Source organism: Epinephelus moara, chromosome 13 (assembly GCF_006386435.1).
Source record: "Epinephelus moara isolate mb chromosome 13, YSFRI_EMoa_1.0, whole genome shotgun sequence".
NCBI classification, from domain to species: domain Eukaryota; kingdom Metazoa; phylum Chordata; class Actinopteri; order Perciformes; family Serranidae; genus Epinephelus; species Epinephelus moara.
The window spans coordinates 15156725-15172639 of NC_065518.1; the positions used below are offsets into that span (position 1 = coordinate 15156725).

Here is a 15915-nt window from a genome sequence, read left to right on the forward strand (position 1 = left end):
CTTTAGGTGACATCATTAGAAATCACTCTGTAAATTTCCATTGTTATGCGGATGATACTCAGTTGTATTTATCTATGAAGCCAGAAGAAAGTAATCAATTAACTAAACTTCATAATTGCCTTAAAGACATAAAAACCTGGATGAGCACCAATTTCCTGATGTTAAATTCAGACAATATAATGTATAAATAAAATTGATTGATTGATAATAAAAAGTCATTTTAGGGTGTAAAAAGCAGCAAAGTTTTCACATCTAACTGGGTGATTTAAGGATTTATTTCAACCAGACCAGAGTTGGTTATTGTTGGAACAGTAGAAAGACTAATCAATATGTTTTTTGTAACTTTTACTTTGTTTCTGTCGACTTTGAATGAAGGGTGTTTTATAATGATAGAATTACTGTTAATTTAAATGGAGTCTGGTGGATTTGGGGATAGTAATTTCGGGGCTGTGTCTGGTCAAACAAAAAAGATCTTAATCTATAACAAAGAGGTAGCTGTCAGACACTTAGAGTAACAATCTGAGCCTGTCAGTGACAAAAACAAGCACTATAAGTGGACGTCACATATCTCCCCAATCCTCGCCTCCCTCTATTGGTTGCCAGTCAACTTCAGAATTGGTTTTAAGATTATTTTAATAAGCTTTAAAGCTCAACATGGTTTAACCCCCAGATATATAGCTAAGCTTCTGACTACCTGTACTCCAAGTCATGACCTGAGATCCTCAAGCCATCCTTCACTAGTCATCCCTAGATACAGGCTGGTAACTGAAGGTGAGGTTCGACCCTTACATGATTGCCAGAAAATTAATTTACAACAATTTTGCTATTTGAACAAACAACTAATTGATTCATCGACTAATTGTTTCATCACTAATACAAATAACCATCAGAAAAATCTGTTATATTTTTTTATTTGTCACTCAATTATTTGTTTAAAATATATATCAATGAAACATTTATTCCACATCACAGCTGTACACTAAGTAAACTAACTGTCTTTCTCCACCGCCTTGTTCAACTTTGAATGTCCAGTAAACCTGTGTTTTCATTTTAGGTGTGAATAATATTTTGAGAGGAAATCTTTTAACTTCCAGGTCATCATATATTTATTACACAGTCCTACTAACCTACAGTCACATTCACTTGGTTAATCATTTCTCTTTATTTGAATTCTTAGTGCCAGATACAAGCTTTTTAAGGGTGAGACTTCACTGTATTGCTAGCATTTGCTATGGCTGCCTGATTTCATAAGAAGACATGAACCCTGCATGCATCTTTAACCCTTAAACTACTGCCTTGGCTCTGCATTTCCATCATGGTTTGACTTTCATTTCTCACCTGAAATGTTGTTTATGAGATCGGAAATGCAGGCCTGAAAGGAAAACGGCACCATTTTCAGGATGCAATCTTTCACCTGGAACATGATTCTGAACAGATTGTTCTGCAGTTATTTAAGGGTTAATCAGGTATCTCGACAAGTTATTGCTTGTGTGACAATTAATGCATGTCCTTTCTCTACAGAAAAACCATTGGAAAATACCAACTATTGCACTTTTTTTCAACACTTAAGTTCCTCTTCTTTTGGAAATCTTTGAAATGGAAAAAGGAAAAGAAGAATGCATCTTTATGCTTTTTTTATACTGTTGATATATTTGCATTTTACCAACCCTTTCCTCACCTGAGCGGCAGCATTTGTAAGACATTAACATTCTGTGTTTCTCTCTTTCTGATAGTCCGATCGAGTCCTGTCAGAACTTCTACAAAGACTTCACGTTGCAGATTGACATGGCGTTCAACGTGTTCTTCTTGCTGTACTTCGGCCTCCGTGTAAGTAAAGCTGAAGTTGCCATCATTTTAAAGGTCCAGTGTGGAAGACTTAGGGGGATCTACTGGCAGAAATGGGATGTGATATAATAAGTATAGGTGTCACAGTGGGGGGTTTAAACGCTGGGGGTGGGGGAAGCCCGACTGTGCGGAGTTTGCTTGTTCTCCCCATGTCAGCTTGTGTTTTCTGCAGGTAATCCGTCCTCCCATAGTCCAAAGACATGTAGATTAAGTGGTGACTCTATTGGTGTTTCCACACATGGTCCTTTTCAGCCCTCTAAGTGGACTCAGAGTGGTGACATAGCATTTTTTGGGCATATGTGAAGACTCCAAGAGAACTCAGACCCTTCTGAAGTGAAGTGAACTCAGGTATGAGTTTGGTTCACTTCAAGCCCGCTGTGTGGGTCACTTAACCTGTGCCTTGTGGACACAAAGCACTCCAAGGTTCGCTTTGCTCTTTGCTATTGTATTTAGCCCTCTAGATCACATGCTGTTGCACTGGGATGCTTGAAAAAACAGACGAAACCATGTTGGCCTGTAACTGTTGTTGTTCATTTAAAAAGGACTATATGTGAAAACACTCTAAATTGCCTGTAGGTGTGAATGTGAGTGTGAATGGTTGTCTGTCTCTATGTGTCTGCCCTGTGATAGTCTGGTGACCTGTCCAGGGTGTACCCCGCCTCTCGCCCAATGTCAGCTGGGATAGGCTCCAGCCCCCCCGCCGCAACCCCTAACAGGATAAACAGTTTAGGAAAATGAATGAATGAATAATAAGTATGTTTTCTTTTGTGTATAAATACCTAAAATGAGAACAGTTGTGTTTCTGTTACCTTAGAATGAGCTGTTAATATCTACATATGGAGCGGGATCTTGTCCAAGGAAATTGCCATGTTGTACTGCCATGATCGTACAGTAGCCCATAATGGACAGACCAAACACCAGCTTGAATTGGAGAGATAAAAACCTCCTGGACAATGAACACTGAAGAAATTCTAAGCGGGAGAAGTTTCAACTGTTTGCAATCTGCAGTCCTGACCGCTAGATGCCACTATATCCCCCTAAATCTTTAACACTGTCAGTTTAGATGGAAAAAGTGTTGGTTACTTACACTCTTGTATGTGTACCCGTGCACAGTGAATCTCATCTTTAACTCCTAATTTTCACCAGTTCATTGCTGCCAATGACAAGCTGTGGTTCTGGTTGGAGGTGAACTCGGTGGTGGACTTCTTCACGGTTCCTCCGGTGTTTGTGTCGGTGTACCTGAACAGGAGCTGGCTCGGTAAGGACGCTCACACAGGCCTATAAACAGGCCGTGCATCACAGTGGATCTTTGGGCTTGTATTTCCCAGGAGCCTGTGCTGCCACCCAGTGGATTTAACGAGTCTAGCAGCTGTCAGTGAACGCACCACATAATCTCAGCATGTCACTAGAGCTGCAAAATCAGAAGCTCTTTGTATTTTGTGGTCTTTGACATCGGCACACCTGCAACATTAGCCATATAAGTTTGATAATTTTGTCATGACATGAACTTTTGCATGACGTGCATGAGGAGTTCGAGTGATCGTCACTATTACCGTGGAAACACTGCATCAAATTAAAACCTCTGCTACAGCACAGCATGAAAACTGAAAAGCATGGTGACTCAGAAGCTTTACAAGCTTTACTCGTCAAACTAATGCTTGTTTGCGTGACAACACTATCAAATATTGTATGGCTGTCATCTGGTGTGCCATTTAAACTTGCATCTATGCAAGTCGATTTAAATGGAAATGTAATCTGTGTCTTCGGCCATGTGTTGTGGGCAGGGGGCATTGTGCTGCTGGTGTCATTCACACGCCCTTCACCTCTGCTGCAGAGCTCTCCAGCACACCTGTAATAACACTCGAATGAATCACGCTGTGATGGAAAAGTATACGAATGGATTAAAAAAAAAAGAGGTAATAGGCTTTGTTTGGGGCTCGAGCGCTAGAATAGAAGTCAATCTGCTAAATGTGTGAAGCTCATCACTCGGAGAGGTCTGTGAGGAATTACAGGATTAAGGGGGATGTTTTTATTTTGCTGCATGACAGGTTTTTATAGCTGCTTTTTCTTCTCCTGTCAGCTGAGGAACAAACCTCAACCCCAGCAGTGAAACTTTAGAGTCAGAATGACAGCTTGATAGGTACAGTTGCATAACGTGCCTGTGTTTTTTCCCTGGGCTGATGTACTGTGACTTTCAGTGTGAAAACAATAAAAGCAGAACAAGCTAGTGCTGGTTGCTGGTGCCATCTAGTGGACATATGCGAGTATGACAGTGTCATCTTGATTTTGGACAGCAGTACAGGGTGTCCATGCCTTTTTTTAGTTGCATTATGCTGACAGTTGTTTGTTTGTGAGGAATAATACATTTTTTATTGGCCATTTTATTGCTGTAGGTGCTTTTAATCAAGCTCAAATTAATAACTTATTATTTTTGATTTTCTCTCCTGCGCTCACATTTATCATTATGTCAGTCTCTGAGTTATTGTGTGATGATGTCAGGCAGAATTTTTAACTAGTGCTTTTTTGTATCCTATTTTCAACTTTTGAAAATCCATTGTCACGCACACTGGCTGTTGCTCCACTTTAGTGCTATTTGTTGCTTTTAATTCTTCTCTGATAAAGCCCGTCCTTCACTTTCCTACATAGATACCCTGCTGTTGTTTAAAAAAAAAGTCACAAATTAATCCCTCAGACCCCTCCTCTCCTGCAGAGCATCTGTTAGGTCTGTGTCGATGGAACGATGTGTTCAGATCAATCCACACGCTGAACAAAATATGAGGAAAATACTGTGTAAATGACACTGAACAAGGGCTGCATGGTTTGCAAAAAAGGGTCATATTTTGACAGTTATTGGGATGTGATATGAGTTGCAATTTGAGCCAGAAACTTAAAGTGATGTAAAAGTGATGATAATGTCATTTTTGTTGGGGTCTGTACAGAACAATCACCCTTCCTTATGTCTGGGGTATGATATGTAGGCTGGGGCATCTTTGTAGTACCACAGTGCTAATTTACAGTGGTATGTTGTGACAAAAAAATTGCAGCTCCTGCAGTTTGGATTAGCACTTGGCCATATTGTGATTTAATAATAGTTTGATTAATTATGCAGCTCTACACTGAACTAGTACAATATACTACAACTACATTTTGTTTGGTGTGTCAGTGATGTTTTGGGTCCAAAGATTTTGCAGTCACTTAAATCGCAGTTATTAGAAGAGTTGTTAGTTGAGGGAGAATTCAGCTGCTTGGTGTGATGCTGGTTTTATTTTTGCTTGCTAAAACGTTGTCATAGATGTTATGAAGGCTAGACCAACCCATCAGTTATTTTTAGGGATGTCCCCATCAAGTTTTTGCCCCTGATCTCGAGCCGAGTCATTTGATATGGAGTATCTGCCGATACTGAGTCCCAATATTTCTATTTTCCCCACATGACACAGCTGCACAGTGCACACTTCAAATGCATTTAGGTAATTTAAATCAATCCAATGTATATGCTTGACAATTCAATAGCTCCACAGTGAAGAAAAAAGCCCTACATCAAAGCTGTATATTCATATGACATTAGGATATTTTCTGTACAGTACTGATATTACGGCCAATAATATGTTTTGTAGAAACCTACCTCTAAACTGTAATCAGATTTTGCTCTTAAAGTTGTAATCTGTGACATTTAAAAACAAATCTAAGTGTTAGTTTTGGTGCTGATGATTGTTTTGGCTGCATTTCCCAGAATTCCTGAGTCAAAGAGAGCGAGCATTACTGCGATTCTGTTGTTACTGTTACCATGCTGTTAGTGTGTGTGTAGGTGTTGCTCTTTTCGTTGTCTGCTCTGCCATACACACACGCACTCTGCAGTTCTTCTATTTTCTGTTTTTCACACAAACCAAAACGCAGCACTTCCTGCCAGACTGTGAGCAGCAACTACAAAAAGCATTCATGCTCATAGCTGACCGAAGAATATAGATCCAAATCTGAAAAGATTTTTGTTGAGCCACGAAAAATATACAGAATATAAAATATAATCAGATGTAATTCCAGCAGAAAAAAATCTCTGTTAATCCCAGTCAATATGGTCAGTGAGCAGTTGGTCGTGGAGGATTAGTGACTGACTTACCGTTTAGTTTAACTGTGGTTAAACAGGTGATGAGGTCATAACCTGCTCAGCAGCATCTGCTCGCAGCTGTCCAGCTCTATCTTCTCATCAAAGCTCCATATTTCATCGGGTGCCCTGTCAGGACATATTTGCACATATTCACACAGTATGTGCTAATTTACTCATGCTAACATTGATGCATGTGAGTGCGAGCATGACACACATTTTGGATGTTGCATAGAAAATGGTTTCATGCAGCAGCCAATAAACACAACAACAAGTTTTTACTGCAAAGTCTGAACTTTGAAGCTGAAATTCTGACCTGAAATGCAAACAGCACATTTATCTCTGACAGTGAAAATAATCCAGTGCAACTCCTTTAAATATTATAAGGTAAACAGAACAATACACTACCATATATGATATTCATTCAGTTAGTGGCCACATGCTGCAGATTTCAGCTCCTGAGCTTTCTGTATTAAACTGTCCCCTGAAACTAAATTTTCTCAAATGCAAAAGCTGCCGTTCCTAACTTGAGGCTCACGACTCCATCCTGTAGGTCTGTAATCTCTTAATCATTTTTTAAGGATTTTACTGAAAAGAACTGTAATTTGATGAAAGGAAAAACTTCCTTGTTTATTTGTTTCTTTTTAACTTTCTTTTCTTTTTTCTTTCTTTCTTTTTTTCTTCCTTCTTTTCTTAAATTTTCTTGTTTTTAATTTTCTCTTTTTAATAATTTCTTGCTAATTTTCTGGGGTAATTTTGTCTTGTGTTGCTCATTGCCTCTTGCATCTTTCCCATGTCACTGAAAGAAACCAAGCCAGTTTGCTCAGGTTTCAATAGGTGAAGAGTGATTTTTTTAAAAAATGTTTTTTGGTTAAGTTGAAGAGTCCTGAAGAAACAAAATGATCCAATAAGAAATTAGAAGGAAAGTCTGAAAAAAGAACTTTGTGCAACAGAAACAGTTTTTTTGTCAGTTTTATTTCTGTTGATCATCTTTCGGCCCCCTAGAATTATTTATATATTTTATTTAATCCTTTAAGCAGATGCCACACTGAGACCAGGATCTCTTTTTCTAGAGAGACCTGTGTACAAAGAAAAAAAACTACATTTTAAACATAGGTAGACAGACCATTCACAGACACACACCAGAAATTTTACAGTTAAGAAAACAATTGTGTATTGTGTATTTATTGTGAGTATTTATTTTATATAGTATTTATTCCAAGTTTAGAAGTTAAATATTTATTATCTACAGTTTGGAGTAGTTTTTATGTTGTGACCAGACCCCCAGGCTGTAAACTGTGGCTCCAGGTTGTGTCAGCATCTCACAGCATCACTGTCTCAATTGTCCCCAATTACAGTAACATACACACAGGTGTTTCTACAGACTGTCACTTAGATTTACAGTTACATAACAGTTATTTTGTAGAAAGTTATAGGAAACTATAGGACTTGTGAAAGAAAGCGTTCAGAGACACAAAATCATGTTTATTTTTTTCAAACTTTTCTTCAATCTTTTCTGTAGAAATACTGCAAATTAATCGTGGTTAATTATTAAAATCAAACAGTCTGAGAACAAGAAATTATCATTTTGTTTGAACGACTGACAGTTCATAGATGTTTGACATTTGCAAATTGGCAGCGCCTCTTTTTAAATGGGGCAGTTTGGAGCATGTATTCCCCGTCATTGTTTGTACTGAAGTGATTTGGGGCATGTTGGACGTGACATTTTAAGTTTCATGTCACATTTCAGCTCAGATTATGATTTAGATTTCCATCAGCTGCTGTGTTCCTCTCCCTGCAGTGAAGTTTTGCATGCTGCGCATTTAGCTTTTACACAGACTACAATGGCAGTTATGACATCAGCTGTGATTAATTTAGGGATTATTGCAGAATCACTAAATCCATAGAAAAACACGACGATTGCCAAAGCTTGTCATTTTTCCATACACAGCTTTGCCGGCCGTCCACATGACTGGTTGTGTGCTGCAAAGGCGAGACATGCTGTTCTTGTCCAAGATTAGAGAATGAAATTTGGTTTGTCAAGAGCAGCAGCGGGGTTATAGGGATGAGATGTAGGTTACATTGTGGAGCCAGCTGATGGACACACTCGCTGTCTGGTCTCTTCCTTTCCCTGGATGAATCCTAAAGGAGCTTACACTCTAATATCCTGATGGGAAAAGGGTTTGCTTTAAGCTCGCCGAACACGCCTGATCACAGCGAGGATGCTGTGAAGGTCTGTGGTAAATCAGATCAAAAAGGCTTCCTCCAAAAAAAAAGTCCTTTTCGACACCAACCTGTTGGGACGTAATATCATGAAAGCACCTGATTCTTTTTTTTCTCTTGTTTTGGAGGAGGATCATGTTTTTTCTACATGATAGCTGGAAAAGTGGACACAGAATAGTCAAGATGTGGATGTGAAGCAGATTTTGGACATTCGCCTGCAGAAAGTAACTTCCAGACATGATTCCCACTAAGATGTTAGTGTACAGGGGGCCTGATGGAGGCACACACGCTGAAACAGTGCCAAGCACAAGAAGGCGGAAGAAATCGACCGGGGAGCTCTTCCAGAAGGGCTACAGGGTCAGGATGGGCCACGGGCAGGTCAGCGACAAAGAGGACCAGGACAGCATCTGCTACAGCCTGGGTGCATGCTTCCATGTAATCTCCTACTGGGGTAAGACCTGCAGGACGCGGGAATGAGGGGAATCTCCGCTAAAGCTGGAGGCTGGCGTGTCCAGAGGTCTCAGGACTCCAGCTGGAGCAGGTTCAGGTTCAGGATTTGCTCTGTATTATGCTGCCCATCTGGCAAACGCTCACTTGAAATGAAAAACGAGCTCTGGCGAGGCACACCACGGTTCACGTCATTTCATGAAAGATTATTTATTTATATTATTCTGGCTGAGCGATTCTGCCCGTAACGTCTTTGATTTGTGTCGTTTGGCGTTCAGACAAATCTATTCCAGCAGGGGAAATTTGTCTGCCCGGTTAGAGCGTGCAGAGATGGATTTTACTTGATTGCTCACTCTTGGCTGAGGCGGCTTTTAATTGTTCACGCTGCACCGACACTGCGGTGGATTTCTTTCAAACTAAATTGGATCTATGAATCACTTGGCTTTTAAACTCAGGTGGGAGGTTCCTTGTAGCAGGTAGTTCACTGCAGTGCACCTTAATGATGAAACTATTTGTTACTTTGATTTATCAGATGTGGTTCTGTGGGAGATTGTGATTTCCTCATTGATTATCTGACAGGTTATAACGAGGCTTAAGTGATAACATGATACAGTCAATCAGTGATCGTGCACAGGAGCTCAGGTCGGTGTCGTCGGCGCTGATTTGCCGTCCTTGAACTCTTGGCAACAGGCACAAGCTCTGTTTTTTTTTTCTTCTTGCCATAAATACCCTCAAATTTAGGCTTTGACGTCACGTCTGTTTAATCATTGAGTTAGGCGTGACAGTGTCCACCTGTCTCTAATCCAGGTTTTCATCTCGTCCCCATTCAGAGTTTCATCCAGCAGGAATGAGACATGCATCAGGTAGACGCCGGTGCTTTGTGACGCTCCTGAGATTGAAACAGCTGGTGAAGAGCTGTCTGGGATTTTGAGCTTGTTTTAATTTTTACTGCATATTCCAAAAAGTTTGTTTTGTGACACAGTGAGGCTTGATATCTCTTGATCCGTCTGAGTGTATTTATTTTTTAATCAAAATGAATCCAATGAAGTTGATAAACATGGATGAAAGTATGAAAGGTACGATGTTGTTGTTAAACCACAGTCGAATGCTTTTGCTGTTGTGTTTATTCATGTCTGATAATTTCTTTATGGTCTTTTTTCCCACAGGCTTGAGGTTTTTAAGGGCCTTAAGGTTGATACAGTTCTCAGAAATTTTACAGTTTTTGAATATACTAAAGACAAGGTAAGTGTTTTCATATTCTGTTTCACTTTTTGACAATATTCAAACTGTTCTATGTGTGACCGCTGCATGCAAAGTGATGTACAAACTTTTTTTGTGGCTACAAGCATGAATACGGTTTTATTTTGAAGGGGATAAGTAAGCTTTTTTGCAGTGTTTTGCCTGGAGCAAAACAAGCATGAGCTCTTGCTTTCATTTAATGTAGTAAATATTCACATTAAGTTTACTCCTGAGTGCTGCAGTCAGTGACGTGTACTTGTGTGATTGAGTCTTGAATGAAACAGCTTTGTGTTTGTCTCCTCGCTGCTTAAAATTAAAGCTCACTGCACAGATGTCAGAGAGGGCTTATAGTGCAACAAAATGCTTTAGAATAATCTGCTCACTCGTTCACTGAGATGAAGGTAAAAACACAGGAGAGCACAGAGGTCATGCAAGGACTTTTTCCACTGCGTTATTTAAAGAATATAACATCTACATACAGACTGAGACAGACCTTTGCTCACTAACTGCATGTGTTTACATTTACATGAGTCATATTTCAAGTTTATTATATATTTCCCAAAAAGAAATATATTATAAACTTGTGACGAGCTGAAAGTATGCCTGTAATCCTAAACATGTAAATTGAAAAAGTACGTAGCTCCTTTGCATAACGGCCCACTATCTTACATTATGATTGAGCGCATAATGAAAGCTATGTCGTGCATTTTAGAGCATTTATCTTCCAATTTAACGACTTATGTTGAAGTTCTGGATTATGTGTTTTCCTGATACCAATGCAATAACTAATAATTAACGACTTTGTTGTCTGGCTCTCTTTTAAATAGCAACTCAATAAAGCTGGTGAACCTGTGTTCAATCTTCATAAGCACATGGCTAACTGCAGCAGGATTCATTCATTTGGTAAGTTAGTGGGAGCCAGTTAAGTTAAAGGTTCTGTGTGTAACTTTTTACCAGTATAATCGTTTTTTATTGCCAGTGGGTGATGAGGTTGTAATGTAACCCAAAAAACTGAGACTTTCCCTGAATGTTTCAGTAGCCTCTAGCAGCCTGTGGCCTGGACCACCCTCTTGACTGTCCCGAGTCCCTGCCAGATCAGCACACTATGTTGCTGCTGTTAAATGGGTTAGACCTGCAGGCCACCAGCTGGCTGTGAACAGCAGGGCTGGGTTTGTGCTGGCGGAATTTGAGTTGCTTCAGTATGTGAGGTCTGACACACCCTATAACATACTCTATAAAAGAAGATAGCACAGTACGAGCTGTGCCAGTGGTACAAAATGGTAAACACCTCCAGTCTCATAAGTGGGAGTGGCTGTCTCTCCCTCCGATACCCCCTGCTTGTTTGGAAGTGTACTTAATTTCATGTGGATGGATGAAATCAGATTCAAACAAAAACATTAAACATCAAAACATTACAGTACAAATTTAATGTTTGTTCCAAATGTTGCCACTCGTTTTTATCCGCTAGCTTAATATCTGATAGCAAGGGAGCGTAAGATCACGTCAGTTGTCGCCAGATCTCGCGAGGGAATGTTGCTAAAACAGAGACATGTCTCCAACATTCAGTGTCAGAATGTTTAGAAGGGTTGGGGCTTGTGAAAAATGGGCCGAATATTTACTTCAGTGACTATAGGGCGAAGAGAACAGTCCTAATCTGTACTCACGTTTGCATTTCCCATCGGAATGAATAGACTCAGGGCCGCTAGTCTGTTAGTGGCAAAACCCACTTGACACTAATACAGGAAATTAATCTAAAATGGGTCATATCAGTGTATCAACGGTCTCTGGTCTGAGCTGCTGTCTGCTCTTGTCCCAGAAGTAATGAATAAATGTAATTGTATCCATCGAGACTCCAGGGTTGATCTGGCTGGTAAATTGTTCATTTTGCAGTTTTCAAATTGCTTTATTAGCTAATGTTACAAAGCAACCAACGCTAGATCAATGCAACACAGATTAGTTAGGCCTACAGCTAGTGAGACTAACTTAGCCTCGCTAATGTTATCATTAGCAAAATACTGTTTTAGTGGATTTTTTAGTTGGCTAGGCTAGCTCTACAAATGACTTCCCTAGCTAACGTAATACATGACACTAAGTTACGTATTATGGCAAATGATATTGATTTAGCCAGCAATAAAAGATGTAACAATACAAAGCACTTTCAGCAAGCCAAGAGTGATGCAGTAGCTAACCGTAACTTCAGCTAATGTTAGCCAGCTAGCTGTAACTTAGCTATTCTAAGTGGTTGCTTAGTATTATGGAGCCAATGGTCCAAATGAAATACAGGAACATTACAGATTGTAATACTATTCTAAATATGATTGAAATTTATTTTTCCAGCTTTTAGTCAACAAGGGGACTGTCAATCATAGTCAGTCTCGTGTTTGTCACTGTTATGGCCAATGCCCAGGTGTTCCTTTACGCGACACTGGAGCGCCGACCACAGGATGCTGACTGAAATTAACTTAACGGCCTCAGAGAGAAGTGTCACTATAACAAGGATTATCTAAAAGTTACATACAGAACCTTTAAGGGGAAAGCATGCTGGTTATATTATTAGTGCATATTTTTTTATTACATTGTCAAACTTCTTCTGTGTGTTTTCCTGGTTGTTGTACAAATCTTGACCTCTGTTCCAGGTGGAGAACTCAGGGGATCCTTGGGAAAACTTCCAAAATTCCCAGGCACTTTCCTACTGGGAATGTGTCTACTTACTCATGGTTACTATGTCCACTGTTGGCTATGGAGACGTTTATGCCAAAACCACCCTGGGCCGCCTGTTTATGGTCTTCTTCATCCTTGGTGGTTTGGTAAAAATCCCTCTCATTACTTACTCCTGCTTAAAATCCTCCATGCAACCAATCATCACACTCCGCCAGGTGTTAACAAACGCCGGGACGCTCTCAACTCAGGACGCCCTTCACCCGTTGTTTACACTGATGGTGTTTTTGTGGCTCACCACTTCACCACAGTATGTTGCATGTCACGTATTGTATGAGTTGTCTACAGTGTGGCAGCAATTATTCAGGTATAATGCTGAAGTTTTGTTCTGTTTTTGATTAATTCCTATATGACGTAGAATATTTTAGAATTTTTTGTATCTGTTATGAACTGTAAAAATACTGCGGTTTCAGGTGGCTCCACCCTCCTGCCTCCCCCTCCCTCTTTCCAACAAACACAATGACACAGGGATGATTTACTATAGCCCAGCCTGATGGATGCAACGACATTATCTCGCTTTCTGCACAAATATTTAAAAACATATTAGGGAATCAAATGCATGAAGCGAAGATTCAGTAACATAATGATGTGAGGATGAAATAAATCCTAAATGTTACAGAAAACACTCTTCCTGGGATTTGCTACAGATCTGTGTTTCCTGATAAAGAGTGCAGATAAAGATCATTTAGAGGACACTGTGACCTTGGCCATAAGTGTTATTCAGAGGTGGATTAAAGAGCATGGTGACTCACTTTAATATGGGGTGAGCCGTATGGAAGCCCATTTCCGACAATGCAGTGAAAAAAAAAAGATCCTGTAAGTCATTATAAAGAGAAACTTTCTCAAAATAATGACTTAGTGTTTCAAAATAATGAGAAACTTAAAATATTGACCGTGGGTACATCACACTTAAGCGAATGCAGTCGAGTGACCATGGTCGTGCTGAATGTGGGCAGTGCCAGGTGTGATGCACAGGAAAAGCTAACTTGCTAGCTAATGATAGCTATCTTGCTAATACATTCATTTTATCTTTCATTCTTGCTAATAAATACAGCAAAATATGATGTCATTGGTACATACTCTATTTTCCTACATTCTTCCATGTCTGTCTCTCGACTCACTGCCAGCCTCTCAGAATCTCTCGTGAGGAAGTTTACACTTTTTATGGCCAATATCGAACAATATTTAAATATTGGTTAGTTAGACACGGCAATAGTAATAATAATAATTTTGTGGATGTGTGAACGTGCCCTTGATATTACATAACAATGAAACAATGCTAAGACATTATTTTGCAGATTTTTTCATTATTTTGAGATACTAAGTCATTATTTCCAGAAAGTTTCTCATTAAAATGACTGACAGAATCTTATTTTTCTATCATGCTGGTGGACCTGGGCTTCCAGAGTTGACAATAAAAAGGGTTTAAGTGACATTTTATATGTCGTCTTAAAGCCAAAGTTAACTTTCAATTAAGTGTCAGACTCAAATGAATCTAATATTATCTCTCGGGCAAGAGAAGACTGTAGTCTTTAATTTAAGAAAGTCATGTTGGGCTACCAAACTCTGTTTAAACCCACAGAATCATAATACCAATTATGTCTGGCTACATATGAGGGAACTGTGTTTGAAATATGCAAAAGACATTTACATGTGATGACACACAGCAGCCATAACAAATTTTGGAGTTTTAGGTTTGGACATTAACATCAGTGTAAATATCATACAGTACAAATGAAGAGCTGGAACAACATGATTACCACATATATATCTTACTGTCAGACAGTTTAGACTTAAAAAAAAATTTAAAGGGGAAATTAAAGAAAGTAAAGGGTTAAAGGATCCTTTTTTGTAAATGTGCTTGCAAGTATTTTGTAGAAGTCTTTAAATAAACTAACACAGGATAGGTTTTTGCTCATAAACACCGGCAAAAAGCAAATACAAACTGCAAAAACAGCAAAATGACACAGAAACATGTGAATGTAAACTATAATGAAAAAGTTGCAAGCAACTTTTTAGTTATCTCTCCTGCAAAATCTGCAGTTGTGCCTGTTTTGCACAAAATTCTTCATGTATAAAATAATATTTTAAATTAAAGTCATCACAGTGACTCCCAAACAGAAGCCAGCGGAGTTCTTCAGGTCGTTAAGTTAATGTCTGCCATCCATTTGGCTGCGCTATCCAAATCAACCTAACATTTGTGTTTGTTGGACAAAACATGGCACATAAGGCTTTTTCTTAATTTTTGTAATTTCTATTTTTCTATCACAGATTGACATACCGCTCATCAGCCGTCATTTTTCTCCTTTATTCTTCCAATATCCGTAAATATTGGCCTTACAATTTCCTTTTTCATTTTCATTCTTTTCTTGACATTTGGAATGTAACTGTGACATAACTTTACATTCAGACTAATTTGAATGAAATTTTTATTATATTTCTTTCTCCTTTTTTCCTGTTAAATAAACACTAATACTCCTGCTGCACACACTGTAGATGGAGTTCTTTAAAACTAGAGGACCTGCTCTTCTTTGCCTGTCTTTTTTTTAGTCTCTTCTTCTGTCTCCTATCTTCTCCTTAGGCCATGTTTGCGAGCTACGTCCCTGAAATCATAGAGTTAATAGGAAACCGCAAGAAATATGGTGGTTCCTATAGTGCGGTTAATGGGAGAAAGTAAGTATTCAAGGGGGCTCTACTGCCTCCGCCGCAGTAGAACCTTCTCTGCATGCCCTTTTCTTTTTCTTTTTCATGCATGTAGGCCATGTTTGCTCGCTACGTGCCAGAAATTGCTGCTCTCATCCTTAATCGGAAGAAATATGGAGGGAGTTATAACTCGACCAGAGGCAGAAAGTAAGTCCAATGAAAGAAAACAGCAAACTATTAATGGTGTGGTTTTGTGTGACTCAATTTGCCCTCTCATAAAGAGGTGACAGTGCCTGAATTTTGCTTAAATAGACGTCATGAAACTGTAATTTGAGATGTAATGATCTCAATTAGCACTAAAGTCACACTGTGACTGAAGAACTTGGCCATGATTAATGTGTAATTGATTGTACGATACTGCTGCTGCTTTTTTATGTGTGCAAGCTGTCATTGCTGCTTGTCATGAATGAACGTCTGCTTTTACACTGCAAAAAAAAATCTGTCAAGTTATTTTGTCTATTATTGAATTCTTAAAGTTTTATTTTCTTAAAAAAGGTGAAAAAATCTTGTAGTGCTGTTGTTTTGTTCTGACCTATTTTTAATTACATTTAACCAGGAAGTCCTCTAACCCTCTGTTTCCATCCTCCAATCAGAGGTGCCGCAACCTTACCTGACCCACAGACAGATCCGCATCCAAATCC

General features: G+C 39.2%; 1 protein-coding gene across 9 annotated transcripts in view; it reads left to right on the forward strand.

Annotated features, from left to right (window-relative positions):
- Positions 1–15915, forward strand: part of LOC126399873 (calcium-activated potassium channel subunit alpha-1) — a 150164-nt gene that overhangs the window by 80220 nt on the left and 54029 nt on the right. For 8 of the 9 annotated variants that reach the window (XM_050060192.1, XM_050060189.1, XM_050060190.1 and 5 more), the window contains exons 4-9: positions 1734–1827; positions 2992–3103; positions 9781–9856; positions 10681–10756; positions 12490–12660; positions 15153–15244. In XM_050060192.1, coding sequence (XP_049916149.1) covers positions 1734–1827; positions 2992–3103; positions 9781–9856; positions 10681–10756; positions 12490–12660; positions 15153–15244 — 621 coding nt within the window. Of the gene's footprint in view, positions 1–1733; positions 1828–2991; positions 3104–9780; positions 9857–10680; positions 10757–12489; positions 12661–15152; positions 15245–15329; positions 15422–15915 lie in introns of all 9 variants that reach the window. The other variant, XM_050060188.1, reaches the window with a different exon arrangement.